Source organism: Lasiodiplodia theobromae, assembly GCF_012971845.1.
Source record: "Lasiodiplodia theobromae strain AM2As chromosome Unknown scaffold_4, whole genome shotgun sequence".
Taxonomy (NCBI): Eukaryota; Fungi; Ascomycota; class Dothideomycetes; order Botryosphaeriales; family Botryosphaeriaceae; genus Lasiodiplodia; species Lasiodiplodia theobromae.
Window position 1 is genome coordinate 588,553 of NW_023336530.1, and position 27,178 is coordinate 615,730.

General features: G+C 53.8%; 10 protein-coding genes across 10 annotated transcripts; 6 read left to right on the plus strand and 4 right to left on the minus strand.

The window, feature by feature from the left end:
* Window positions 1-2,984: 2,984 nt before the first annotated feature.
* LTHEOB_1602 (uncharacterized protein) lies at window positions 2,985-5,020 on the plus strand (the record flags this gene model as incomplete). Its single annotated transcript, XM_035510322.1, has 3 exons — window positions 2,985-3,239; window positions 3,289-4,866; window positions 4,979-5,020. The coding sequence occupies 3 exons, from the start codon at window positions 2,985-2,987 to the stop codon at window positions 5,018-5,020; spliced, it is 1,875 nt and encodes a 624-aa protein (XP_035366112.1).
* A 2,406-nt stretch (window positions 5,021-7,426) lies between these two features.
* Window positions 7,427-8,426, plus strand: LTHEOB_1603 (Transposase tc1-like protein; the record flags this gene model as incomplete). Its single annotated transcript, XM_035510323.1, has 4 exons — window positions 7,427-7,452; window positions 7,505-7,542; window positions 7,594-8,204; window positions 8,259-8,426. The coding sequence occupies 4 exons, from the start codon at window positions 7,427-7,429 to the stop codon at window positions 8,424-8,426; spliced, it is 843 nt and encodes a 280-aa protein (XP_035366113.1).
* Window positions 8,427-10,610: 2,184 nt separating this feature from the next.
* On the minus strand, window positions 10,611-11,258 carry LTHEOB_1604 (Gamma-glutamyltransferase; the record flags this gene model as incomplete). The annotated part of the gene is made up of 1 exon (XM_035510324.1): window positions 10,611-11,258. The coding sequence occupies one exon, from the start codon at window positions 11,256-11,258 to the stop codon at window positions 10,611-10,613; it is 648 nt and encodes a 215-aa protein (XP_035366114.1).
* A 2,617-nt stretch (window positions 11,259-13,875) lies between these two features.
* On the plus strand, window positions 13,876-15,794 carry LTHEOB_1605 (Sugar transporter; the record flags this gene model as incomplete). The annotated part of the gene is made up of 9 exons (XM_035510325.1): window positions 13,876-13,888; window positions 13,945-14,073; window positions 14,129-14,177; window positions 14,233-14,437; window positions 14,491-14,816; window positions 14,874-15,120; window positions 15,180-15,307; window positions 15,373-15,475; window positions 15,585-15,794. 9 exons carry the CDS (start codon window positions 13,876-13,878, stop codon window positions 15,792-15,794), a joined length of 1,410 nt encoding a protein of 469 aa, XP_035366115.1.
* A 1,221-nt stretch (window positions 15,795-17,015) lies between these two features.
* LTHEOB_1606 (Mg2+ transporter protein CorA-like/Zinc transport protein ZntB) lies at window positions 17,016-18,340 on the minus strand (the record flags this gene model as incomplete). The annotated part of the gene is made up of 2 exons (XM_035510326.1): window positions 17,016-17,971; window positions 18,220-18,340. 2 exons carry the CDS (start codon window positions 18,338-18,340, stop codon window positions 17,016-17,018), a joined length of 1,077 nt encoding a protein of 358 aa, XP_035366116.1.
* A 378-nt stretch (window positions 18,341-18,718) lies between these two features.
* On the plus strand, window positions 18,719-19,226 carry LTHEOB_1607 (Dynein light chain-related protein; the record flags this gene model as incomplete). The annotated part of the gene is made up of 2 exons (XM_035510327.1): window positions 18,719-19,094; window positions 19,177-19,226. 2 exons carry the CDS (start codon window positions 18,719-18,721, stop codon window positions 19,224-19,226), a joined length of 426 nt encoding a protein of 141 aa, XP_035366117.1.
* A 215-nt stretch (window positions 19,227-19,441) lies between these two features.
* Window positions 19,442-20,080, minus strand: LTHEOB_1608 (uncharacterized protein; the record flags this gene model as incomplete). Its single annotated transcript, XM_035510328.1, has 3 exons — window positions 19,442-19,717; window positions 19,778-19,922; window positions 20,004-20,080. The coding sequence occupies 3 exons, from the start codon at window positions 20,078-20,080 to the stop codon at window positions 19,442-19,444; spliced, it is 498 nt and encodes a 165-aa protein (XP_035366118.1).
* Window positions 20,081-20,772: 692 nt separating this feature from the next.
* On the minus strand, window positions 20,773-21,798 carry LTHEOB_1609 (Glycosyl transferase family 8; the record flags this gene model as incomplete). Its single annotated transcript, XM_035510329.1, has 1 exon — window positions 20,773-21,798. One exon carries the CDS (start codon window positions 21,796-21,798, stop codon window positions 20,773-20,775), a length of 1,026 nt encoding a protein of 341 aa, XP_035366119.1.
* Window positions 21,799-23,165: 1,367 nt separating this feature from the next.
* Window positions 23,166-23,999, plus strand: LTHEOB_1610 (Peroxisomal matrix protein; the record flags this gene model as incomplete). The annotated part of the gene is made up of 5 exons (XM_035510331.1): window positions 23,166-23,215; window positions 23,318-23,424; window positions 23,512-23,672; window positions 23,724-23,873; window positions 23,964-23,999. 5 exons carry the CDS (start codon window positions 23,166-23,168, stop codon window positions 23,997-23,999), a joined length of 504 nt encoding a protein of 167 aa, XP_035366120.1.
* Window positions 24,000-24,760: 761 nt separating this feature from the next.
* Window positions 24,761-26,674, plus strand: LTHEOB_1611 (uncharacterized protein; the record flags this gene model as incomplete). Its single annotated transcript, XM_035510332.1, has 4 exons — window positions 24,761-24,834; window positions 24,905-25,023; window positions 25,082-26,143; window positions 26,334-26,674. 4 exons carry the CDS (start codon window positions 24,761-24,763, stop codon window positions 26,672-26,674), a joined length of 1,596 nt encoding a protein of 531 aa, XP_035366121.1.
* Between the last annotated feature and the right edge of the window lie 504 nt (window positions 26,675-27,178).

Below are 27,178 nucleotides of genomic sequence, written 5' to 3' on the forward strand. Positions count from 1 at the left end.
ATGATACGGTCACTCATCATTCAAATGGTGACTGCCAGGACCGAGGGCTCACAAAAGTATGTTGACCAGCTTTATGCTGCTTGCGCAAATGGGACGCAACAACCGAGCCTTCAAGATTTGCTCGATACTTTACGAGAAATGCTTCTTGGAGCCGGTCATGTCTACATCATCGTTGATGCGCTTGACGAATGCGAAAATCGGGCTGATGGCCTTTTTCGCTGGATCAAGGAATTGAAACAGATTCCTGACACTCGCCTCGTCGTAACAGGCCGCATGGAGCAAGATATCAAGTCATCAATAGGCGCATGGGCCCGGGAAAAAGACATGATATCTATTCAAAGCAATCTCGTGGCAGATGACATACGAGCTTACGTCCACACCCGAGTCCGAGAACATGATGGTCTTAGTCGGTGGCGATCACAACCAGAGATTCAAGAAGAAGTAGAAGCTGCCCTCCTAAAGAAAGCCGACGGAATGTAAGTTCAAGAGCTGCTCTGTCTGGACCCGACTGACAAATAACAGGTTTCGATGGGTTTCTTGCCAGCTTGATGTTCTTGGAAGATGCTTAGACGAGTACACCCTTCGCCAGGCCCTTGCAACATTGCCTAAAACATTGGATGAGACATACGCCCGGATCGTACAGCGCATTCCTCAAGAGCACCGGCGTAATGCTTGCCGCATACTCCAGTTCATCACTTATTCTGACAAACCGCCGAGCATGGAAGAACTTGTCGACGCCATTGCGGTATTTCCAGAGAAACGCCCGGGATTTATTCGGAAACACAGAATGCCAAATCCAGAGGAAATCCTCCTATACTGCACCAGCCTGGTCACCAGGGTCGGCAATGGTTCCGGATCATCAACCCAGATTCGTCTTGCACATTTCTCAGTGCAGGAGTACCTTACTTCAGACCGCCTACACGAAGATTTGGCAAATTCTTTAGAAGAAAAATCTGCAAAAGCATCGATCGTCGAGGTCTGCTTGTCATACTTGCTGTCTGTGGATTCTGACTCCAACAAAGAATTTCCATTTGCCAACTTTGCCGCCCGAACTTGGCCCCTTCACGCCGCTGAAACGAGTCGAGATGAGAAAATTCACGGAATGATAGTAGAACTGCTGAAATCCGACTTACCTCTTGCGTCACATCTCATATCCTGGCCCAAAGCCACATATGATCCTTCGCAATCTTCCCTATGTTGCGCTGCATTCCTAGGTCTTACTCGCGTCGTTCGGGACCTGCTCGCTGTAGACGACAGTGCAAGGTACACTAATGAGGAGCTTTACTCAGCTTTATGTTACTCAGCTCGTCGTGGATACAAGGATACAGTCCGGCTCCTACTTCATCAAGGCATGAAGCTCGATGCGCATAATTCTGGGCAACACGCCCTTCAACAGGCCTCAGAATTCGGACACAACAGCGTTATACTATTTCTCTTAACCAACGGAGCCGATGTTAAGGCGGCTAATGGTAATGGAGAAACTGCCCTACACTACGCAGCTAGAAATGGTCATGTAGATACCATCTCTATCCTTCTTAAAGAGGGAGCGAACATTGAGGCGGCAACAAATCCCCATCTTAGAACGGCCCTACACTATGCAGCTAATTTTGGCCACGCGGATGCTGTCTCTTTCCTTCTTTCAAAAAGCGCCAATCATAGTATTGCAGATACCCAAGGGAACACGGCTCTACACTACGCACTCCAGTACAACTCATCTAGACCAACCAAAGCAAAAGTCGTTTCTATACTGCTTTCGAACGGCGCCAGTGCCGATTTCAATGTCAAGCATGGAATGGGAAAGACAGCTTTACACTCCTTAGCTGAGGGCGGCCACGCGGATGTCGTTTCTCTACTTCTTTCAAAGGGCGCTGATCATAACATTACGGATAATTATGGAGAGACACCACTTCACTACGCAGCCGAAAGAAACCATCTTGACACAGCAGAGATCTTGGTATCACAGGGCGCATCATTGGATGCTGTGGATAATTGTGGAAGAACACCAATGGGGTGTGCACAGGAACCCCTGAGTGGACCGTTCAAGGGTAAGCTTTGTGTTGAAACAATTAGGTACTTTGAGGTGGTGATGAAGGAGAGAGAAATGGCGGCTAAAGTTGGCTCAAGTCAGGCATGAACTTGCAAAGATCCTTATGAAAATGCAACGGTCTTTTCTTAGTATTTCTAGTATGTTGTAAGCAGTGCTTACTAACAGAATATCAAATTTCTAGTATTTAATAGACATTCACGGACGAAAGGTTCTGGGTATGGAATGTGGCCAAATGTCAAAGAGAAACTCCCGAATATAACTTTTATTGAAGTTCCTTCCCTTTTCTTTTTATTTAATTTTGACCCAGGGAAATTATTAGTCTATACTATAAAATTTTGTACGGCTATGGAGCCCACACTCAGCCTGTACGGCCAAGTATCCTGCCTCCAAGTTTTGGTCTCGGTGCCTGTGGCTTGGCCTCTATGAATACTTTATAGAGTCATAAAGGCGGCAGATAAGGAGCTCAGCCCCGATAGTGCCGCTGGTTGATTGGCGCGAAGACCACACAGCCACGCGTAAGCCGTTGGTGGTTTTTGTTCTCCGTGGCTGAGCCGCGATGAGAACTCTTGTACCGGGTGACCGTTGGTCAAGCACCGTCGCAAAGTAATCTCAATTTCCGCTGAAGTAAGCAGGATCGAGCAGCGGGATCTTTTTTGCATGTTCTATTGGCGAAGGTAAGACGGCTGCTTAATTTAGTGCAGAAGGATCAACGCTATTAGTTGGACAACCTTGCTCGTGCAGCGTTGAAACGCAACGATGGCAAAATCTACCGTCAGCTAAGCACGGCAGTTGTAAGTTTTCTGTTAAGCGACCATATAAAAGTTCGACTACCTCAACCCAGGGATGCCGTCGATTTACTGACCAAGTGGCCGCAGCGAGCCACGACAGCTTGACCCGCCTATCTCGAGGCCCGTTCCGGGGATTGCGGCGGGACATTATGCCAGAGTATCTTCCGCTCCCGTTGGATGGCCTTGAACAGGGCCCGAAAAAGGCCAAAATAGTGCAGGGGTGGCCAGATGGACCTAAGCGCTTGCAGTCCTCGTACAGGAACTTCTTTTGGGACAACTTTGGCAACTTTCTGGCCATCCTCTTCTCTCTATTTGTTATGGTATACGCTGGCCTCGTGCGGCATTTTGATTCTGTCAGGCTTGAAGACCTACCGTATGATTTCCTCAGAGAGGTCGCCAATCTGGTGCGTCTCCACCGCCTCGTTTGCAACATAAACTGATTTCAAACCATAGGGGCCCTCCGTGTTTCCCATAGCTTTTGCTGCTGTGGTCGCAAAAAATCTGCGAACTATCTCGCTTTGGCAGCTGGAGAAAGGGCAAGGAGTTGGTGTTTTAGATCAACTCCTCGGCAGCACTTCCGTCCTCAGCACAATCATCACGCAGTTCCAACTGAGGGCGTACGGGCCCGTAGGGATCAGTTTGATATTCCTTTGGATAATCTCACCACTTGGCGGTCAAGCAACGCTCCGGATCCTGGACCTGAAGCACCAAGTCGACAACACGTCGATATCGATCAACTACCCGACGATGAACTACACCGCCGCCTTCGACCCCGGATACGCGTCCGACAGCTACGCCCTCTCTTCCAAAACGACCTTCTTCACCGCCGCGATCATGAGCCCCGCCTCGGTCAAAAACTCCAGCGTCGACCTCTGGGGCAACGTCAAGATCCCCTCTCTCGAAGCCCTCCTACTCACCAGCGCCGATGCCCCCGCCGACCCCGCCTCCTGGATCACCGTCCCGCCCAACGCCTCCTACTCCTCGCTCGTCGGCATCCCGCTCGGCAACGTCCCGCGGCTGTCCGGCGCGAGCATGTACGTCGAGCTCAACACATCCTACTGGACCGTCGCATGCCAAAACCTCACTACGCAGCCGCGCTTCACCGCGCTACGCGACAACGACGCGTGGTTCGGGCCGCCGATCGACGAGTTCCCGGGGGCGACGAGCGTGGTGGCGACGGGCAAGCAGGCGGGGACGCGGCAGCGGCTGCTATACGAGAGTCGGACGGGCAACTGCACCGAGGGCGAGGCGGGCTGCGTGCTGCACGCCGAGTGCACGTACGCGCCGACGTTCCTGGCCGTCGGGGTCAACTGCACCGAGGAGACGGTCTCGGTGCTGCGTATACGGAACGCTAGCAGTAGCGACGACGCGTTGACGGCGGCGCAGCGCGACGCGCGTGCTAACCTCGTCGGCGAGAACCTCTGGCTCTTCGCAAAGTTCTTCACGACGGCCTTCAACTCGCCCAACCCGCTCAGCAGCCTGCAGTACTACCTGCAGGACCCGGACCGGCCGTGGAGCGCCGACGACAACGGCACGACGGCGCTCCGTACTGCCGAGGACGTGCCGCCCGCCGTCTTCGCGTTCCGCCTCGAGCAGCTGATGAACAGCTTGTGGGCGTCGCTGATCATGGACTATTTGCTACCCGTCGGGCGTGTTGCTGACCTGGCCGCCCACACGGATCAGGTCGGCAACCGCACTGCTGAGATCGCCGTCAGCCGCGACGCGACGGTGCAGGCCGGCTACCAGGCGCTGCGCTGCGACCTCGGCTGGCTGGTCGTCGTGTTCGTGGCGGCGCTCGTCGTCTTCGCCGTCAGTGCGGCGGGCATCGTGCTGGGCTTCGTGACGACGGTGCCGGAGCTGCGGATGAATGCGTCGACGATGGTGCGGTTGAGTCCGTATGCGGGCGAGGTGTTGGCGGCGGGCGGGACGACGCTGGGGGACGGCGAGAGGGGCAGGTTGCTGAAGGGAGTCAGGGTGAGGTTGGGGGATGTGCAGCCGGATGAGCAGGTGGGGAGGATCTCGGTGGCTGCGGTAGGTGAAGGATTGCCAAGGACGGGAAGAGTGAGGGCTGGGCGGCTGTACGAATAATGGAGCCGCGATGGAAGTAGATCTAAACTTTCCCATTCGACTGACTCGCTTCCAGAAACCGGTCGTTGGAACCATCTCCTTGAAGCACTATTCGTGATGCTTGACAGTATCGCGAGCCTTGGCGTTTTACGCTCAGTGGTCCCTTCTCCAGTAGTTCCAGCTTCTCTTTTGACTTTCCCTCTATGGTTGGGTCCGCTCAATCCCGTGCTCATAGCAACCCCGCCATTCCCACAGTCTATTCTGCCCTGCATGGTCCGCATCTGAAACCTCGGCTAAACGACGACCTGGGTTTGCACCGTTAGGGTAGTCGTTGTGGGAACCCTGCCATACAGAACCGACGTCCGTGTTAGGAGTGAGGCGAAAGTTTCGGGTATCATCTTAAGTGAACCTGCAACGACAATGGGTCTGTACGCAACCCCTGAGATGTGCAGTTGATGGATATCCCTTGACCCGGACGGTCTCGTGAGCATCCAGAAAAATCTGTGTTGAAGCGCCAAGAAGCCTCTGCCAAAGCACTAGATACTAGGACCCCGGCCCAATTATCATCCGGCAAGTCTGCAAGTGCCGGCTCGTCAGCCCATCCGAATGTGATAGATCAGCCGGTTATCGATCTTGTGGTCCTTCGCTACCGGTGAAGCGCCTGAATGAATCGTTAATGCGTCCAACAAGCGCAAAGACATTTTTTGCACGGCTTGGCGAGCTCGTTGCGTAATCGAACGCGACTCTTCTCTTGTCAGGACGTCCAACCGCTCCGGTTTTTTCGGCAGTTGACGGAGGTGACCGATCCACTCGAAAGACCGTTTAGCGGGGCAACAACGGACGGAAGAATTCTGACCGGTGCTACTTCGAGTAGTCTCTCAACCGCTCAAACACGTGCTACCAGGGGGATGCATGTTCATCGTTTTACCCGCGAGACTTTGGGTCAGAGAGAGAGAGACAAAGTAGAGAAATGGAGGCCCCCATTTCAAAGACTTGGTGATGATTTCCTTTACGAGAGACAACGCACTCGATTTCGAAAAGGCGAATTACGACAGATTGTGATAGATTGTCGTACGTAGGGAAAACGTCGGAGATCATCGCCTGCTCCGCGCGTGTCTCGATCCGAACTAGATCGGAAAAGATTGGCCTGGGAGCAAGATAGCGAATATAACGCAAGGCTAGGTCTCGGATGGCAGGCGAGAAGTAAGTGAAGTGTTGGCCAGAGGATGTGCTGCTCGTATCAGGGGACGGCGGAGCCGCGGCAAGCAGGAATCCAAGGCATCACCGGAAGACCGGTTTTTGTGACAGCAAAGCACGCCGCGCTTAACTCGCTTGCAATAGCCAGAATGGGCGGGATCCGCAGATCGCCAGATGAGGCGCCGAGCGTTTGCGCTTACGGACTGCTCCTGAGATACGGATGAGCAGTATAGGTAGAGGCCGTCTTTTCAAGTCGGCGCCATTGGCAGTCGAAATCCTTCCAATACGGCAGGTGAGCATTCGGGGGAACGATCAGCCGCGGTGGGAGCAGTAGGGCGGCGGATAAAGTTTACGCACGAACTGGCTGAGGTGGAAATCATACTGCTAATAAGGGACAAGGAGTAGCGCGGATTGCTTACGCATTGGCAACGCCTTGCGCGGCGATCACAGCTGTCGGGGGCTTGATCGGCAGCAGAGCTAGCGAAAAGTAAAAAAGCACTCTGCGACGCAAGGCGATGGCAGCGGTTCCTGGCCGCGAGGGTTGAGCGGGCAGATCCAAATTTGCAGCGGGCGGACGAAAACAAGGACGGACTGATTGGACGGCGGCGGTCGTCAGCGGGTGCTGTTAGTGTCCGGCGGAAAGGGTCTTAGGCGAGATTGTGGATGTTGGCTCATGTGAAAAAGAACGGGCGCCAGGACCCTATTATTCACGGCGAGGTAGCGCGCTTTCGCGACAGATCAACAGGGCGGAGCAGGCTCCGTCTCCGCGACAGCAGGGCGAGCAGGCTGCCAACAGGCGTCGGGAGGATCGGGCCGGCAAGGATGCAGAGTCCAGACCCTGCAGACCGCGTGGAGCCGGCCGCCTGATGAGACGGTAAGGAGTGGGCGATCGCAGAGAGAGAGAGTTGGGGAGCAGCAGCAGACAGCAACGGGCGGGCCGGCGGCACAACGGTGTTGGCGGGTGCGGGCCTTGGTGGCGGGCGCGTGCTGGTACGCGTATATGTAGCGGCTGTGGTGTGCAAAAGAGGCCGCCAATGGCGTCTCGGGCCGGCTCTCAGCGACACAACATCTCCCCGCCAGCTGCCGGCGACTCAGACCATCTCCAGTCTTCAGCCCATCAGCGATTTGCGCAGCGTCCTGACTCGCCCTCGCCCTGTCGCTATATTTATGCCGTCCTTGGCTCCCCGCTACCGCGCCCGCAACGCGTGACGTGCCATGCTGTCTGACTCTCCGTCGCTCCCCTCCCCGTCCTGTATATTTGCCTCCACGTGCCCGCGTCTCACCCTCCGCCGCCCTTGCATGCCTGCCGTCCGCCTCCGCCGCATCCATGGTCGGCGTTCCGGGCCGCAGCAGGTCAGTCAACGCCTCTTCCGCACGACAGCCCGTGGTGCTAACCCCGAGCCAGCGGCTGCCATACCTGCCGCGCCCGGCACATCAAATGCGGTGCGTGCAGCCACAGTCCCCAGCTCTGACCGCCCGAGCTGACCCCCTCAGATGAGCGGAAGCCCACCTGCCGCCGCTGCGAGAAGTCGGGCTACACCTGCCAGGGCTACGAGAAGCCCATCCACTTCCTGATCCACACCGCCGCCGGCCAATCATCCTCGTCCTCTTCATCCGCCGCGGCCACGCCGTCGCCCTCCCCGGCCCCGCTCGTTGCCCGCTCGAAAGCGCTGGCTAAATCCCAGCTGCAGCCCCAGCCCCAGCACCAGCAGAAGCGCCGTGATGTCTTGGACCAGCGCGTCGCCGCAAGGCGGAAGCCGCAGTTCGCCTTCTACTTTCCCGCCGTCCCGCAGGAGCTAGGCTTGGGTGGATTCGTCGACGACATGGCCTTCTCCTTCACCTTCTCCAACCTTGTTTACAGCAGCTTCGGCCGACCCTGGCTGCAGCTGGCCGCTAAAGGCGCCATCGATGACATGTCGCAAGCCGCATGTAAGGCTCTAGCCCTAGGCTTCTTTGGTAATTCGCAGCGGCAGAAGAAGATCCAAGACAGAGGGGCCAGCGAGTACGGTGTTTCACTGCGCCTCCTGATCGAGGAGCTGTCCAAAGTCGATCAAGAGAATGCAGGCAAATACATTATTCCGGTCATGGTTATGTTGATGTACAATGTGCGTGCGACATCGTGTACCTTGGTTGGCTCATTCACTGATTCGCCCTCTCAGTTTTCCGTGGCCAAAAATTCCGATATGAGTCATCACGACGGCCTCAAGCAGTTGGTCCTGCTTTGTGGCCCCGAAAAGTTCCAGCACCAGCCGTGGCTAAGTGCATTCGAGGCTACAAGAGATTTATTGGTAGCTCATCCGCACTCGAACGCCCCGAGACTCTGCTAACGGCTGTAGATATCGAAAGCTCTCCTTGAACGCAAGCGCCTCTTTTTCGAAGAGACAAAGTGGAGGACTATCCCCTGGGCGCTTGACCCGTCAGCGAAAAGCCCGAGTAACCAGCTGCTTGACATCCTTTCCGAAGTCCCAGGATTCCTCGAAGACGAAATGACTTTAAAAACGACCAACGATACTCCACTACGCATCGGCCTATTAACTCGCGTCGAAAGATGTTTACAAGATCTTTATCACTGGCGTTGGCAATGGGAATCAAAAAATCCAAACGCAGTCGTTGAAGTTCCGGCCAAACCACCGGGCGATCTTAAGCACTCCGATATTCCTCCTGGCCTGGAGACATCACTATATTATCAGAGATGGCTTCAGTCCATGGAGATATGCCTCTACAATGCCGTACTATTATGGATATTGCGCTTTCTTGGGGAATTGCGTCCTGCTGCTTTCCCCTACCCCTCGCCCTCGCCATCTTCTCAGCACTCTTCTCCTGCTCCATCCCCACAATCGCCCGACAGTCAGCAATCGTCTTCAGACGAATACAGCTATCTTCAAGATCACATTCTCGCCAATATGCCGCGAACACCACTCCTTCTGCCAGGTCAAGCACGCACATTGCGCCAGCCAGCCATGGAAATCGCCCGGTCATTCGAATATTTACTAGAGACGTTTGCAAAATCAACCGACACGGCGCTTTCTTGGCTCATGCCTATTAGTTTGGCCTACTACGTTCTCCAGGAAGACCCGGATCACGCTCGTTGGGTCCGGAAAAAGATGGAAGGGTTTGAAGGTAAGGATAAGCCTCCTTTTTCCTGTTTTATTTTGAAGATGAAATACCGAGACGACGAATGTGGGGACAATCAGCCCAGGCGGAGTTCATGGCATACATCAAAAGTAGGGTCTATCGAGCTCGATGGCCCATCTATTCGTGAGCGGTATTTGGCCAAGCACGGTCTGGTATGTCCAATTTTTCTCGTTTGAACAGGAGCTTACCAGTTGTTTGCGTCAACCCTTAGATATCTGGGCGGTGCTCCAGAACACCAACCCCGATGGCGTCTACTGGTGCGAGCAAGCATTCCGCCCTTCCGCCTCTCTTGGACATCAGCTAAGCCACTGAAAGGGTCGAAAAACGTGCGGATCGATACGATGCCTTCCCTTCCCAATTTGGTACATCGTTTCTGCAAGAGTTTCGAGAACCTGGTTGGCGGCTGCCTGTACGGCCACGGGGCCCGACGCCAGAAGACGATTTCGGATGGACCGCCTAATGCCCACCGGCGGCATTGGAAAGAAAATGGAACCCACTTATGCCTTTCGCATCATATCAGATACCTGCATACCACAACATACCCATTTAGCGTTGCATTACGCGTCACGACTGCCACGTACAAGATCATTGGGGAATGGATGGAGTCATATTTTCACCGTCATGTCGCATCTCAGGCGCTTTTTGTTTTTTTATCACCACTCTGTCGTAGCTAATCATGACTTCTCCTCAAGGGACGAAGGACTTCAAACTCCACCAGAATCTCTGGGCTCTATACACCGAAGAGCACACAGTTCAATGTGTTGCCGCTGCGAAGGCCCCAAAACGATGATGCACATTCTTCTACTCTGCAGCTTGATATCGCTTTATACCACGAACGCGAATCTGATTTTCCTGCTCGGCGGCTCAAGGTAACTATAGATTATTCCTTTCGCTCTCACAAGGAACCATGCAACCATTGAGCATGTCTGTGCCGAATACACAACAACGGCGTCTCGATCTAACCTGAATGTCACTACATAGATTCCGCTATTTACTCCCATCCCGCTGAACGAAACATCACGACGCCAAGGAAACGCGCCCATTTAGCAGAATCAATTGCATAATGGTCATAAAATTTCTAGTCGTTCTACGCCTCGACATTAATTAAGACAACACCCCCAGACATGTTACTGGCCCATCAAGGATCGTACCCGTTTAAATCCCTGCCACCAACACCGCGCCATCCCCACTCGCTTAACAAGAAACGCGCGCATCTCGACCAATCTCCTGTCGCCCAGCCTTAACATCGCTGTGCCACACTCCTTCGCCGCATCGCTTCGGCAGTTGCCCCTGCCACCCGCGTCCACTTCCACCAATCCAACAGCCGGCTAAAACCCATTCCCACCGCGCTCTTTTTTTTTTTTTTCCCTCGCCACTCATGCCGAGACAACGCAAGGCAGCTCCATGGCACCCGGCGCGCTGCCGTCATCCTCGGCGCAGTACGCCACGAACTCGACTTCGGCGCAGCCCGACAGGATGCGCTGGCCAGCGTCACGGTAACCAACAACGACGGCGCCCTCATCAGCGGGGACATTGGCGTTGAGCATGTTCGAGGGGCAGGCCATCCAGCCGCTGGTGTCGCGGCCGTACTCGAGCAGCGGGTTGCCATTGCCGTTCTCGGGGATGACGGTGACGCCCTCGGTGCCGCCGGCGCCGCACTGCACGCCGATTGCGCGCGCGGCCGGCACCGTCGCGCTGCCGCCGGGTTGGATGTTCAGCGTGATCTTCTGCGCCCAGCCGTTGCCGCTTTGGATCGTGTACAGCGTGCCGTCTTCGGACCGCCAGAGGGCGCCGTAGCCGGAGGGGGAGAGGCCGAGCGCGTTGTTGCACATGTCGCCGCCGGCGAGCTCGAAGGGGTTGAGCTCGTAGGAGTTGACGGAGGGGGAGAGGTCGAAGGAGTTGAGGACGTGGGCGACGAGCTTGATGGACTTGGAGGTGGAGAGGGTGGGGTTGGTGGAGGTGGTTGGGGCCGCGAGGGCGAGGGCCGGGAGGAGGAGGGTGGAGGTGAGGGCGAGGTTGAACATTTTGAAGAGGGTTGTTGTTTGGGGTTTTGTTGTTTTGAGGTGGAGCACTGTTGTTGTGGTGGTGGTGGTGTCTTGTTGGTTGTTTTTTTCCCTTTGGTTTGGTGGGCCTTGTTGGACCTTCTCTGCTCCCCTTTTTAAAGTTGGGATGAACGCGCTGGAATAGGCGGGTTCTGGAAACGATGAATGGATAGGTGGAGTGACGACGAGTGATGATGATGGCACAAACGAGCAATGATTGTCGCACGAGCTTATATAGGGCCACGCAGGAACGTAGGATCGCCAATCGTAGATGGGGCGCATGCACCGCACTGCCTTCTTGCCACGGCCGGGAGAGGCGCTGCTACGTAGGAGCGACAGCTACAGCCGCCACAGCGCAACCGTCAGTGTTACGAGAGGGATTTGGGTCCGGTGTGTCGTGAGCGGGTGCGTCCTAGCCTGATGAAGGGCTGGAAGGATCAGGAACCGGGGCCAGTAAGCGAGCCTGTATTTTTGGGCAGCGGGGATGATGGCTGGCTGCGGTCTCGTGCGAAGAATGCATTCCCTGTGACCCCAAGTGTTGGTGGCCGGCCTTAGCTGTCGTGGCTTGTAAGACCGAAGTACCGTACGGTACCTTTTTTGCTAGGAAACACGGCAGAGTAGGATCAGGTACGGGTGCCATGCTCACAAGAAGTGTGGCTGTGGTTTGGGTGATCGGCGCAAACATTTCTATCTGTGGAAAGAATGCACTATGAATGGATGCGACCCTGCGAAGGAACCTTTTATGGTTTAGCGCTGACGTCGTTTCTCCTGCAATACTGCTGCTACTGTCTAGTGCAACGGATGATGTGCATCGCCGAGGGACCAGTCCACCTTTCTGGGTAAATTGAACGGCGGGCACGAGGGTGTCTCTTATTTGTTTGCCTCTCGGGTGTCGTTTGTGAATTGTTGAGCAGACCGAGTTTGTTTTTCGTCCTTTCGTTTCTCCGTTCCCCTCTTGCTATGTTCTTCTTTTTCTTGGTTTTCGTCAAATGTCTCGGCCTTCTGTCGGTTGACGTGGTGACGCTATGGGCGTTCTTGATGTTAAGCGGTGAGGGCTAAATTGGAAGGCGGGAATGGAGTGTGCTATTTTTGGATTTATCGTGTGCACAGCTTGTTCGGACCGCGGGCGTTACACGGAGTTAATAGACTAGCGGTAAGCGGTCTCATGAGCGTCGAGGTCGACATCATGGATTCTACTCAGCGCAAGAGGATGGGACGCCATTGCGGATGATACGGAAGAAGTAATTTGAATATTGAATTGTTGCAGAAAAGCATGGTAGAGATCCTTGAGGAGAAGCCGCTGACGGCGGGTGAGATGGAAGGAGTAGGTTATAGTAAATGGCGCATTTGTACGGAGCTGAATGGAAGAAAGATGCAGAACTTCTGACGACGACTACGGTCTCGACCCTTGTGACTCGAGTTGGTGAGGGATAGCCAGCGTGACAGCGGACGGACGGGAATTTGAACTCCCCGAGCTCTCCCGCTTGACCTAACACCGTACTTACGTGGGCAACTCAACCCCACGTCTGTATGTTCTTGTGTGATTTCAATGTTTTCATCTACGCCATGGTGTTTGCTTTAGCCACGTAGGAAGTGTAGCGTTGTTCACGGGAAATAGAAGTGCAAACTTTAATAGCTCAATAGGGTGTCTCCTGGAAGTTCACTCGGTTATGGAAGAAAACTACCACAACTCAGCTGGAGGCCGGGTGTAGTCAAGTCAATTGAAGCTTGGATATCTTCCATGTGTTTTCTAGAGTGAACACATACTCTCAAGATGCGTGGTGCCAACTATCCTATACATTCCTGCTTACATTCCTCAGCATGGGGATTTTCCACGTAGTTGCCGAATACAGGAGTGAAGTGTCACCAACGAGATTTGACCTCACAACTACTTGAGACGACCATCGCTGACTCGAGCAACCAATGACCATTCGTTTGAGACGGCATTGAGTGCAGATCATGATTCGGTCATGCAAGTGAACCACGGGAAGTAGCCCATATCCCGTACCCCGCATTTTCGCAAAACCCCGCCCGGCTCTTCGGCTTCCCATTTTCGCATGCTTTGGAGATCCAAGGCTTGGTTTCACGTCAAGACAGCCGTGACATATCACTCGAGTGTGATAACGTGGCCGATGGATCCTTGCTAATACTACTGTCCACTGGGCAACGTCAAGTCACCGCCAGAAGCTGACACAATGGAGAGCGGCCTTTAATCCGGATTGTTGCCACTTCTGGTAATGCCGAGCATGCTTGATCTTTGGCGTAAACGTATAAACAACCCTTTCTGCTTGAGACGGGTGTGCTTCACTTGCCGCTCATTCTTTTCCCTTCCACCTACGGGATAGACCATTTTCGCAATGAAGATATTCGAGCTTCGGGGGCGACCCCTCATCGTCATGATTTTGATGGTCTCGGGTTTTGACTTCCTACTATTTGGTGTATGTCTATGGCCCTGCCTCAGGTGGACTTCCTTTGGCTGACCCAAGTTCCAGTATGATCAAGGCATGCTTTGCTTTGTCCAAATATCAAGCAATGAGGTGTTCGCTGATGTTCTACAGGCCTTTTCGGAGGTATTCTTGCCGGTCAGAGGTTTCAAGATATGCTCGGCAACCGTGAGTACTCAAGCCGTGCATAGGTTTCCCCGCTTGTGCTGACGTATGTTCCGCAGCAAGCTCTACCATGACTGGTCTCGTCACAGCGATCTACGATATTGGCTGCGCCATTGGAGCCCTAACTGCTTTCGTTTTCGGCGAGCAGATGGGCCGTAAACGTTCTATAATCATTGCAAATATCATCGGTAGCTTCTTCCCCATTTCAAAAGAGTATCCAGACGTCTCGCTGACATGGTGCAGTTATCCTTGGTACCGTTATTCAGACCACGTCATACGGCTATGCGCAGATGTATGTATAACGTAAAGGATCCAATGATCTGCCCGTGATTAACGAGGCAACACAGGTTTGTCTCCCGTATCATCGTGGGTATCGGTGTAGGCCTCAGCACAGTCGCCGTCCCAATTTTGCAGTCTGAGACTCTTCCCGCACACAACAGAGGCGCTCTTCTTGTGGTACAATCCGCTCTCATCATTATCGGTGTTGCTCTTGCCTCTTGGATCTGCTTTGCAACTCTCTTCGCCGAGAGCTCTATGCAATGGCGCTTTCCTGTACGTTCATCAGTCACTTTTAGCTCTTGTCCATCTCTGACACTCATATGCAGATCGCCTGTCAGATTATATTTTCTCTGATTGTCCTCATGCTATGCCCTTGGATCGTAGAAACTCCTAGATGGCTGGCAAAACGTGGAAAAGTAGAGAAAGCACGCCATATCCTCGCACGCGTACTCAACAGACCTGACGATGACCCGGAAGTCAGCGGCCAGCTGAATGAAATCTTGGATTCTATAGCTATCGAAGAGGAAGATGGCGAGCCATCTTGGAGCGAAGTGTTCACCAACAGGACAAAATCTCGGAACCTACAGCGCGTATGCCTCGGCATGGGTCCATACATGATGAATCAGTGGTCTGGCGTGAATGCTCTGTGTTAGTAAGCACACCGTTAAATCCGCATTTGATATCTGCTCAATTCTGACAACCTAACTAGCTACCTCGCTTACATCTTTCAAGAATATCTCGACTACACTCAGGATCTTTCCCTGATCCTCGCCAGTGTCGCCTTCACCCAGTACGCCGTCTTCTCATGGCCTCCATACTTTTACATTGATCGTATAGGCCGTCGTTGGAGTATCATGTTCTCTTCGGCGGGTTGTGCCATGTGCATGGCCGTCATTGCTGGATGTCTTGTCGTGCGGACGTACGCCAACGCCGCTGCAGCCGTGGCTTTCATGTTTGTACGTGCACCCACCATTTCCCCCCAACTTAAGACGTATTCTCTGATACCTTTTGCCAGCTCTACCTTGACTTCTTTACCTCGGGCATCCTGCCCGTCTCATGGTCCTACTCGGCCGAGATCCAGCCTCTCCGCGTCCGTAACAAAGCCACCGCCGTTGGTGTCTTCTCGCATTGGACGTCGAACTTGTAAGCAACTATGACACCCACTCCCTCACAATTTCCCTGGCTACGATACTAAACACGTCCACCAGCGTCGTCGTCATGGTCACTCCCATAGGTCTCGATAGCATCGGCGGCAACTACTTCTGGATCTGGGCCGTCATCTGCGCCCTCTTTATCCCGCTGATCTACTTTGTAAGCGCAACTTCCTATTCCCTTTCACAACGCTGGTTTGCTCCTCGATCCTACATGGTACTCGACGTTTTTGGCTGATGCTGATGTGTTTCTTCTCTTCCGTTGACAGTTCGGCGTCGAAACATCCGGCCGCTCCCTCGAGCAGGTGGATCAAATGTTCTTCGACGAGCCACGCTTGTGCATGGGCTTGAATCCGAACCATCGCCGGGTCATTCGCGCTACGGCTGCGGATGAGGAAGAAAGATACTCGAAGTTCGTGCGTCTACATGAGGTTAAGGAGAAGGCCGTAGAGTTGGTGGAGGACGGAGGTGCGAAGTGAGAGGTGGGGACTTCGGAGAAGAACTCGCTTTGGTATAGGGTGGGGGGCTTGAAGGTAAGTTCTTTGAAGGCCTTCACCTGTCAAACCTGTGAGTCCCTTGTGCGGCAGTCATCCCTCCTGAATGTTCCCATCTTTTACAGAACTGTTTTGGAAGCGTCCGGGAAAGATGTTCGTCAATTGCTGTAGCAAGTTTTTTTTTTTGGTCTTTGTAGCTGGAGATACTGCACCAGAGAAGAGTCTCATTTGTAAACATGAGTGACGGTATGGCATTGATTGTTTTTTCGCTGACACTGTGCATTATGCAAACCAATATGCTCAAGACATCCTCGTATTTCCCGTTTCGCAGAAAGTACCTGGGCCTGGGGCTACGTGAATGACTGGGCTCTCTGGGAATGTGTTCACTTACAATCATTTCTGTCTGAACCCACAACATTAGATATAATTCACCTAAGATCAATGGCCTTTATTGTTCTAATGGAAAGCCGTCAACATCAGTGGTGGTGGAATGGTCTCTTTATAAAACACAATTGTGAACATGTATTTCATCAAGCAACTCAAAGGCGTTGTGGCGGAGTGGTTATCGCGACAGACTAGAAATCTGTTTCCTTCGGGAGCACAAGTTCGAATCTTGTCAACGTCGAGAAGCTAGTTCTTTTGCCTGTTGGATGGATGGGCATTCGTTTTGCCCATGAAAGGGGTTAACGTATGGACGTGGAGCAGATTTTTGCGCGCGGGCCGAGACCATCTCAGGGGCTGCATTCCCGAGCCGGGGTTTTGCCACACTATGTACCAATAGCTCGACACATAGAATCTTGCACCACCTCCTCTCAGATCCTTTTTTATTTAATCATTCTGTGCCTAAGAAATTATGTGTAGCTGGAAACCAGACAGTAATTTTCTCGTCCGATTCAAAACCAGCAAATACTGTGGGCATTCGGATCTCCGTTTTTACTCCCTGGAGACCAACCAACGAATCAATGAATGTTTTCACGGTAACAATCGGGCAACTTAGAACAGCAATGTAAAGGAAACAAATATTGAGGTAGAGGTCTCAAATTGAGGCTTTCTTGTACACTTACGCCCATTTTCATGGTTTGATTAACCGTCTATATTCTTTCTGGTATCTGCAATATCAAGAATTGATTGCACATCAATGCATTGGTCCCATGAACGCCGTAACCCCAAACATGCAATCCTGTATAGTGCCTGTAACAACCGTCCTTAGAGTTCTCCTCCATCATAGTCACTCATGCTTTCCTGCATGACTTTTTCCACCTCTCCTGCAGCCCTGCCAATCTGTCCACCCTCCTTCTTCGCATTTTGCAGCCCACTGACAATCGCAGGTTGGATCAGCCTCGCGAAGACCTGCTGCCTACCCTGCCTATCCGTATACATCTGGCCATCCTCATCCTTCGGCGCGCCAAAAAGATTCAGATGAGCAAACCCATTCGGGCTCTGGTTCAGCAGCATATGGCACTGCGCATGATGGTGCAGCGGGAACCACGCGCGAGCCACACGCGCCTCTTCTTCCTCCCGCGCAGCACGCGCGGCTTCGGCGTCCGCAGCGATGCCGGCCTTCAGGAAGGCGGCGAGCGCGACGAGCTGACGGTAGCGCAGCTTCTTCAGCTTCTCGGCGTTGGCGTGCGAGGACGACGACGTGTTCGCGGCGGCCGTCGTCGTCCATTTCTGGCCGCCTGCGGCGCCCGGGTCACGCCAGCCCAGCACGCTCGTGAAGCAGCGCAGCGTGTGCACCCAGCCGCCGGCGCAGCTGACGGTCGCGTCCGGGTGCGTCTGCAGCAGCCAGTCCAGGACGTCGAAGGAGGTCGTGCACACGTCGGTCGACAGGCTGGTCATGCCGGCGCGCGTGCGCCGCAGAAGTTCTTCGACGTGCGGGCGTAGGTCGGCGGGTGGCAGCGCCTGCAGCAGCTTGAGGAGTTGCTGGCGCACGCCGTTCGAGTTGTCGTAGATGAGCGAGAGGATCTTCGGGACGATGACCGAGACGGGCTGCGGGAGAGGCACATCCTGGCTGCGCGCAGCGGTCACGGAGTTTGTGAGATAGGAGAGAGATTCACGCCTTTGGGTGTCGGACTTGTGGGTAAGGAGGCCTAGTTGGTGCGTAAACTGGACAGTTACGGTTGGCGCATTGGTGTGTATCGACTGCTCCTTGACGATGATTGCTGAATTATCGTGTTAGTATTATGATGCTTGTTGAGCCTATGTGGGTTGACAATCTTGGAAAGCAAAGGGAATGGTCATGCAGTTGTCACTTGACTTTGAAGAAGAGGACGTGGAAACTGGAAAAAAAAAACAGAGGAAAAAAAGATGATGGATGAAATACAGAGAAGTAGAGTGGCGCAAGAGAATGAAACTTATTCAAGTATAGGATTCTTAGACTTGTGGAAACAACGAAATGCACAAAACTTACATTTCGCCTTGAAGCTAGTATCGGTGAAGTTGTCAGCCTTGGGTTTTGTCTTGCCGACCTTCAGCTTCGGCTTCTGGAAATCCTTCTTCTTTTCCTTCTTCCTCTTTGCGCTCGAACCCATTCTGTCAGCCGCTTTCGAGTAGCCTCTTCCTTCGTCGTGTGCGGTAGGGGCAGGCCAGAGGCGGCAGCATGAGATGGCCGCAGATGCAACCGGAGAGAGGACGATTTTTGTGACTTTCTGAGGCTAGCGGCCAAAAGGGAAAGGCGCCCGCACCGCCCGCGCCAAGCCCAGCCGCAGGCCCGCTCCTGCGCGCGCGCAGTCCGCCGGCGCCCAGCAGCTCCCGCTCGTCGTCTCGACACACTCATCCACTCTACAACCCCAGAAACAGCAATCGCGGCGTCGCCCTCTGCCTGCCATTTCCGTCGCCCACCATGACGCAAATAGTCGTACGCTCCGCCATTCTCTCGGCAACCCTTTCGGCCCACAGCTGACCACCCCATGAAGCCCTCGGAAACGCTCTCCCTTCTCACGCGCCTGAGCCAGAAGGCCGGCGTCCAGAGCACCTTGGTGCTTGCCCGCGACACGGGCGCTATCGTCCACACCTCGGGCTTCACGTCCACCAGCGCCGCAGCCAACCCCAACACCACGCTACCCGCTCCCGCCGAGAATGCCGCCAACGGCACTGCAGCCGCGACCGCACCTCCTCTGACGAACGGCAAGCAGGAGACGGGCATGCGCAGCGCCGAGGATGTTGCCCGCATGGTTCACAGCTTTGTGGAAGCGGCTGGCGAGCTGGTCAAGAATCTGGAGGAGGAAGACGAGGTTAAGCTCCTGCGCCTGCGCACCAAGAAGAACGAGCTGGTCATTGTACCTGGTAGGTCTCGAGAACGTTCAGTCGCGCGCCCAAACGCGGTGTGAAATGGTGCCGTAGAGCTAACAAAGGGACTCCTTTCCAGACCCACGATTCATGATCGTCGTCGTGCACGATACGCCGCCTACTCCGTAGACGGGGTCTCTCAACTTCCTCTAATTCACATATCACCCCGGGCGGGCTTACCAACGATACCCCTTTGGCATGGTCGGGCGTTTATCTCACAAAGGAACCAAAGAATCAGGAGATCTCTGAGCAGGGCGGCGGACCGCACATAAGAATTTACAATGGACAAGTATTGCACTGAATGCCGCTCAGAGGAAAAACACAAATAAGGCCACATCCAAAAATCACCAATGCTCCTCCCCGATCTCCACCGTGTTCACGTCGACGTCGCCCGCAAACCAGCGCTCGCCCTCGGCCAGCTCGACGTCGTTGCCGCTCATCTGCCTTTTCCGCATACGCCCGTCGGCCGCGAAGGTCCAGTCCTCGAGCCCGTAGCAACGCTTCCACTTCATGCCGTCGTGCGCGTCCTGATACTCGTACCAGAACTGGACGGCGATCTTGTTATCGGTAAAGGAGAACTGCCAAGGAAGCGGGAAGAGCATCCGAATCAGCACAACGTTCTGGATAATTAAGGTGTTTCGGGTTGGTGGGGAAGCAGCAGTCCATACGAAGACACGTACCAGTTCCTTGCGCAGCCGGTAGTTCTTCTCCTTCTGCCACTTCTTGGTCAGGAAGTCGACGATCTGCTCGTGGCCCTTCAAGAACATGGACCTGTTGCGCCAGATCGAGTCGTCGGTGTACGCCTTGACCACCTCGGTGGGGTTCCTTTTGGCTCAGCGGCAAAGCGCTTCATCAGCTATACTTTTCACGTGCAGGAGGGCAGACGCTGGGGAGCCGAGCACGTACTGCGTGTTCCACAGATCCTGCGCCTTCTTGACCTTGAGGTTCGCCGTCTCGTGCGTGAATGGCGGGGCGAGGGACATGTTTATAGCTTGCTTTTTGCGAAATAATAATAATAATTCAAATGATACCAATAGGCCTGGTTTTCAGCTCCGCCGGTGTTGCCCAATGCTCTTATACACAGCCTGTAGTTTTTAGCCCCGCCTTCGACCCGCGTGCGGCTGCCGTTTAATGACTCAGCCTCTTGCCGATGCGGCAGCTTACACATGCACACGAACTTTCTTCTCCGCGGCTCGTGGTGTGGTTCCCTGCAGCTGCAGGATGGTGATCGGAGCCGGATAAGAGTGCTGTGTAATAAAGTGCTGACGGGTCGTACCACGTTCAAGTTGGAGATATGGTCTGGCTAAGCAATGATGTAATCTGAAGAGTCGAGAACCCCACCTGCGCCTCGTTAAAAGATTCAATGTCGTACGATACATGCATTCAGGCATTTGCGAGGTTAATGAATTCATTGTAGAAAACATGGGATGTCTATTATGCTGCACGTCTTTATCGTTCGTCAGCAGTGGTTGAAAAAGATCAATGCTGAATCTTAATTCTATAACAACAGGCGGGCGTGAAGAAGATAATCATTAGGATATTGGAGACAGAAAAGAAACAAGGAAAACGTGTATCTCAATCTAGCCATGGTATCAAGAGTAGGCTCCTTCTCTAATCCCTCGCGTTAAAGGAATGCTTTCGTGCTGGTCGTATCGGGGGCTCCCTCAGTCATCTCTCAAACCTCTCTGGCATAAAACTCGCGCATCTCCTGCAAAGCTCCGTACCACATCATCCTCAGCTTCTCGGGACCGACCATGCCGAACTTCTCATGCAGGGTTACGACGCCGGCGTCGAGGTCCCTCTCGCTAGGCCACGTCGCGCTCCAGTGGGGATCCAACTCACACCAGGGCATGGCGCCGTTGGGGCGGAAGACGTAGTTGAGCAAGCTCTGCTCCATCGTGTGGGGGTCGAAGCGGCGGTAGCGGCGGGTGACGCTGATGAGCAGGTCGAAGAGCTCGTGCGAGGGCGCGGCGACCCAAAAGCCGGCACTGAAGCGCTCGGTGCGCAGCGGCGGGAAGGGGTGATCGCGCTCGCCGGCGAAAGCGTTGTCGGAGCGCGCGCAGAAGACGTAGCGCGCGGGCACGGGCGCCTCGTCGGCCTTGATCTGGGAGATCAGGTCGAGCTTCGAGGGCGTCGGGTGGACGACGGACTGCTCGCCGAAGATGGGGTCGACGGGCCGCGTGAGCAGCGTGTCGGCGTCCATGAAGAGCACGCGCGAGTACTGCGTCATCTCCAACAGGCGTAGCTTCGTGAACTGGTCCTTCCAGCGCTTGACGCCCGTCGAGATCCACCAGCTGAGCGGCACATCCTCCGCGCGGATGACGATTGCGCCATCCTTGGTGAGCTGGTCGACTTTGTACTGGGCCAGCTCAGAAGTAACCAGGACAATGAAATCAATGGACGGATTCCGGATGCGTGTTTGCTCTGCATGCAACAGTTGATAAGTCAAAACCCGGGTGGCGGCATAGTAGTAATCCGTGCCCTCCGGGTCTCGCGGGTCCGTGCTCGGGTTCTCGCTCAGAAATGTAGCAATTGCGAATCTTGATGATTGGGAAACATCGTCCAATCGTCCGTACGACGGATCAATGACCGGAGAAGTCCAAGGGCGACGCAAAAAGAGCCATAGGAAAACGAAGATCACAAAACCCGTGGCAAAGAAGTTCCGGCGCAAAAAGAGGCTGGGAGGACGATTGGATGGCATATCTGGCCGCGTCTGATATGGCAACGGCGTGCTGGTAGCCCTGGAAGCTCAATTCATTTGGTGTTGGGTGTGTTTAAGGAGAGAGATTGGAAACAAGTCAGGAAATGTCGGCCCGAGTGTGCCAAGCAGCTCCGTGCTCTGGCGCTTCCTCGAGCTCGCATTAGCCGAGAGAAGGTGGTTTTAGGCGTCCGCCATACTGGAGTCCTGGGGAAGGAGGTGGCAGAATACAAGCAGGAGCATCCCGACAAGTTCGGTTGCGTTACCTTTTGGTCAATTCGAGCAGGAAGCAAGAGACGATTTTCTAAGGCAACAGCTGAAGATTGGCTCACCGAGAACATGTTTGTACAATTGGAACATTGGTGCCTCTGTTATCCAAAGATTTGTGTACATGGTGGTGCTGTTGGGGAGACGAGAGGTACTAATTACCCATGTGTTCTGCCAATAGCGGAAACGTTTGGACAGGGGGCACCCCGGAATCAGGGCCGGCCACCCTCTACGCTGAGGCTGCACACAGGGGAAGTGGAGCATGGTAATCAGTATGCAGCTCAGTTCAATGGCTTCGTGGAAGTCTTGGAGGGCAATTTAAGGTTTAACGATGTCGATATAGCGTGTACTTTGAATGATTTGAGTGCTGTAGTCAGATAGGAGGTCAGCAAGGTGCTATGCCGCCATCGGGCCTACTGCTCTAGAAAGTTCGACTCAGTCAGCTTCATGCCTCCGCCTTCGGTACGAGGGGCGATGCCGGCGCTTCCGCAGCAGCAGCCGATAGTAATCAGATGAGGCTCGAGGCAGTGGTGTATAGTGGTCAGTCTTGAGGTCGTGGAGAGGCGGCGTTCTCGACCTCTATTTGTGAGAAGGCCTTTCGATTGCAATCGGCTTGCGTCAGCCATGCTGACTCGAAAAAGCCATCTTTCGAGTCTAGCGGCTCGGAATTTCGGGCAGTGTAGCATGTGGAGGCTCGCTGTCCAATCCGCGCGTGTTGTGAGAGCCTGTTGTTTGCCCTGCGCGGGGCTTTTGACATGTGCTGCCGCTGCCGTGCGACCAGGTCGCTGTGTTCAATGGTGAAACAGACATCACGGAGCCAGGACCGGCGCATCGGATGCGAAGGCGTCTCCATCGCAGCGGATGTATCTGGGTCGGATATGGTGGTGAGGCGAAGCACCGATGGCGAGCTCGAGCTCCGGCCAACCACGTCATGCGCGGGGCAGGGTGATTCCAAATCGCCGCGGCCGAGCTAGGAAGCTGCTGCCCCTCCAAGGTGTTCAAATCCGCAGCCGCCGCACACCTCAGTCCTCTTCTGCTCAAATCCTGTCCACAGCTCAACGTCCGCTACACAGTTTCATCCTCTCTGTCATCAATTGACTACAATGGCTCCTCTCAAGGTCGGCGACAAGTTCCCCGAGGGTGTCAAGTTCACGTACGTCGGTCCTTGCCTTTGCTCTCTCAACGCTGCAGCCTAGACAAGCTCAGGGCTACGGAAGAGAGGGTGCGTAGGTGCACAAGAGCTAACATCTTATAGCTGGGCTCCCATCCTCGAGGAGGACCCCACTGTGTGCGGTCGTCCCCAGGAATTCGATGCCAACAAGGAGTTCGCCGGCAAGAAGGTCGTCCTTGTCAGCGTTCCCGGTATGTGGCCCTTACGAGTCTATCCATATTCCTCATCCAATCCTTCCTACTCTCAACCCGTAATCCTAGCTGACGCCACCGATTCAGGCGCCTTCACTCCCGGTTGCCAGGCCTTCCACGTCCCTCCTTACATTCAGAAGCTCGATGAGCTGAAGGCTAAGGGTGTTGACGCTGTTGCTATCATTGCTTTCAACGACGCTTTCGTCATGAACGCATGGGGCAAGGTTAACAAGGCTAAGGAGCCCATCGTAAGTCCGTTCCTTGCGGATTGCTAGACTCGTAGTTAACAGATATACCAGTACTTCCTCAGCGACGACAAGACCAAGTTCTCTCAGAACTACGCTTGGCAGGCCGGTGTTGGTGACCGCAATGGCCGCTGGGCCATGGTCATCGAGAAGGATGGCACCATCTCGTACTCTGAGAATGAGCCCAACCCCAGCCAGGTCACGGTGAGTACCGCCTATGCCCTTTTCACACGACGGCCGAAATATGCACATAATGGCCTCGTCAAAGAAAAGCACTAACCCGCATTGTCCCAGGTTTCGGGTGCCGACGCTATCCTTGCGAAGTTGTAGGTTGTCGAGGGGTCAGGATAACATCATGTGGCTTGAAAAAGGCACCATGATCGTCTGATGTAAACGGAGTTTACCATGAATGATACCTAGCTTACGCCGAAACGGACCCAAATGACAGGCCATACAAGGTCGCAATGCACATACTTGAAAGCTCGAAGGCTGGACATGTTGCATCCAAAGAAGTGAGACATTGACAAATCTAAGTGAAATATGTCATGCACAACGGGTCATGACTAGATTCCGAACGGCGCAAAGTAAAGCTGCAAAGTATCTCACCCTGCAGCTAGAAAGAATAATGGCCCATTCTGTTCGTATGTCATAAGAGCTCCTCGGATCACGACTTGCGGAACTATGCGCTACGGTTGAACAAACAATGACTTCGCTAGAAGAATAGCATTGTCTTCCTCGAGTCCCTGTTGAACAACAGTAGAGGTGGCCTTTCAAGGCATGTAGCGTCACAAACGAACCGCTTCTTTCAGGCGAAATCCAGAGCAGCAGATACAGGACGAATCGTGCGTCTCCCGCGCTTAAGAAGGCATACACTGAAGATGCCAGACGTCCGCAACACACATGTGAGGGGGTGCTGTGGACGAGAAGCGCGGTTGAAGAAGAGAAGAACAGTTTCGCGCGTCGCGGGAATTTTTGCGCGTCTCGCTTAGTCAGCGCGCTAGCGCGACTCGACCGCCTATTGATGCTTGTGACCTTCCCTTGTGAACATCTCCATCTTCCACCGCTCCACCGCTGAGCAACCTTCTGTCGCGATGGAAAGCCTCAGTGAGACCCGCTGGGACGTGCTCATTGCCGGCACTGGCGTCGAGCAGTCCCTCCTTGCACTGTAGGTTTTCCACCACCTGTCACGTCCCTCCAAGCTATGCAAATTCTGACTGACGCAGCGCTTCGTGAAGGGCTCTGTCACGCTCCGATAAGAAGATTTTACACGTGGACAAGAACGATTTCTACGGAGGGCCTCAGGGAGCTTTCAGCTTACAAGAGGCAGATGCATGGGCAAAGAAGGTCAACGACGGTACGCTTCAAGGCAACAATCCGCGGTACGGTGGCATGACATCTTCTGACTTTCGTAGATGAGACAAAGCCGTCGCTGTTCCGTCGTGCCTCCATAACCCAGCCCGCGCCGGCCGACTCGGATGTAGAGGGACCCAAGCTTGGCTTCTCGAGATCGTACAGTCTTGCGCTGGCACCGCAGCTGTTGTATAGCCGCTCTGCCATACTTCCCGTGCTGGTATCGTCGAAAGTCTACCGGCAGGTTGAGTTTCTGGCAGTGGGAAGTTGGTGGGTATACTCTTCGGATACTGGGCCTCAGACGGAGTCGGAAGAATCTGAAGAGGGTCGGTCTGCTGGACGTTTGACCAAGGTTCCAAGCGGCCGCGAAGACGTCTTCTCGGATGAGAGCATCGACTTCAAGGCGAAAAGACTTTTGATGAAGTTCCTGCGCTTCGTCGGCGACTACGAGAATCAGGAGGAAGTCTGGCTGGATTATCGCCAGTTGTCTTTCTCCGACTTCCTTTCGGATCACTTCAAGATTCCCAAAGACATGCACGGACCGCTACTGGCATTAACTTTGTCTCTGGAAACTCCCGACAAGACTACAACCGAGTATGCGCTGCCGCGGATCGCGAATCATCTTCGGTCGATTGGCGTGTTCGGCCCGGGCTTTGCCTGTGTCATTCCGAAGTGGGGCGGCCTTGCAGAAATTTCTCAAGTCGCTTGTCGCGCTCAAGCCGTTGGCGGTGGTATTTATGTCCTTGGACAGGGCGTCACCAGCGTTAATACGGACCCGAGCCCTTCCACTGATGCCAATGAGGACGGTTCTCAAGGCAGAGTTTCAGCATTGTTGACAGAGGGCGACAACATCTCCACGAGATGGATTGTTGGTTCAGATGACGACCTCCCGTCTCACGTAGAGTCTCCCTCTACTGGGGCTGTTGCCTGCTCAAGGTGTATTTCGATTGTATCGTCTGCTCTGCGACAACTCTTTCCTCCATTGGCTGAAGGTGCTCCTGCGCCTGCCGGTGCAGTAGTGTCCTTCCCTACTGGCAGCCTGAACGTGGATGGCAGTACTGAACACCCGCCAGTGTATGTCTTTGTTCACTCAAGCGACACTGGCGAGTGTCCAGCCGGTCAATGTAAGTTTTTCTACTTCTCTTACTCCCTTTCACCAAGAACAAAAAGCCATATGATGAACAACCATAAAACTTATCTACATTGTCTGCAATTTCATTGAAGATAATAATTTATCACAACCTGACATTGGTTCCATCCTACACAATGCTGTTTCGACGCTTCCTGTCGGCACAAAGCTAACAAAGCTCTCAGGTGTCCTCTACGCTTTCACTTCTCCTACTGGCGAACAGGGTGTCAATCTCCTCAACGCCGCCGTCGCCGCTCTTCTCCAGAGCATTAACGAAGAAACGACGCCCAAGATCTTGTGGTCTATGCATTACGAGCAGCACTCCCGCAGCAACAGAGACGCGCCTGCTACAACTCATGAAAGCGTATTAGCATTCCCTCCTCCCTCACTGGAACTCAAGTTCGATGACTCCATGCTGGATTACGTCCGCACCATGTGGGAGAAGATCATGGGTGAGGACGCTGAACCGGACTTCTTCATGAAATTCGAGGACCGGGAGGCGATAGATGATGAAGATTATGAATGATTTTGCATGATTCGGCGAGGAAGTTTGCTTCTCGATGTTGACGTCGGTTCGAACTGCTTTGATGACTTGAGCGTAGCTTGCTTGTAGATACGTAGCTGAATGAAGTAACGTCAATACACCTTTGCATCTTCATGTGCGTGGTAATAGATATTGTCCCTCTAATAGAGAGGCTGAGATCTCTTGCTGAGTTGGAGAAAGTGGAGCGTAATGTATCAGCTCGGAGGACGGCTGGCAACTCTGAAATGGAGAGTCTACTAGAAGATCAGCTACCGCCAGTTGCATGGTATTCTGATATCCCTAGGGACTAAACCTATATCAATGAGGATCAACATGTCCATCATCAAAATGTCGTATCAATTGAACTATACATTCATCCGTTGCTTCATTCAATCGTGCAATAACCAAGGTTAACCATCCGTTCTATGTTTTCGCTCTAATTCCGGGTTCCGCAAAGGCTGAGACCAGACCAAACGGAAGGAAAAGCGACATCCACTCCAAATCCAT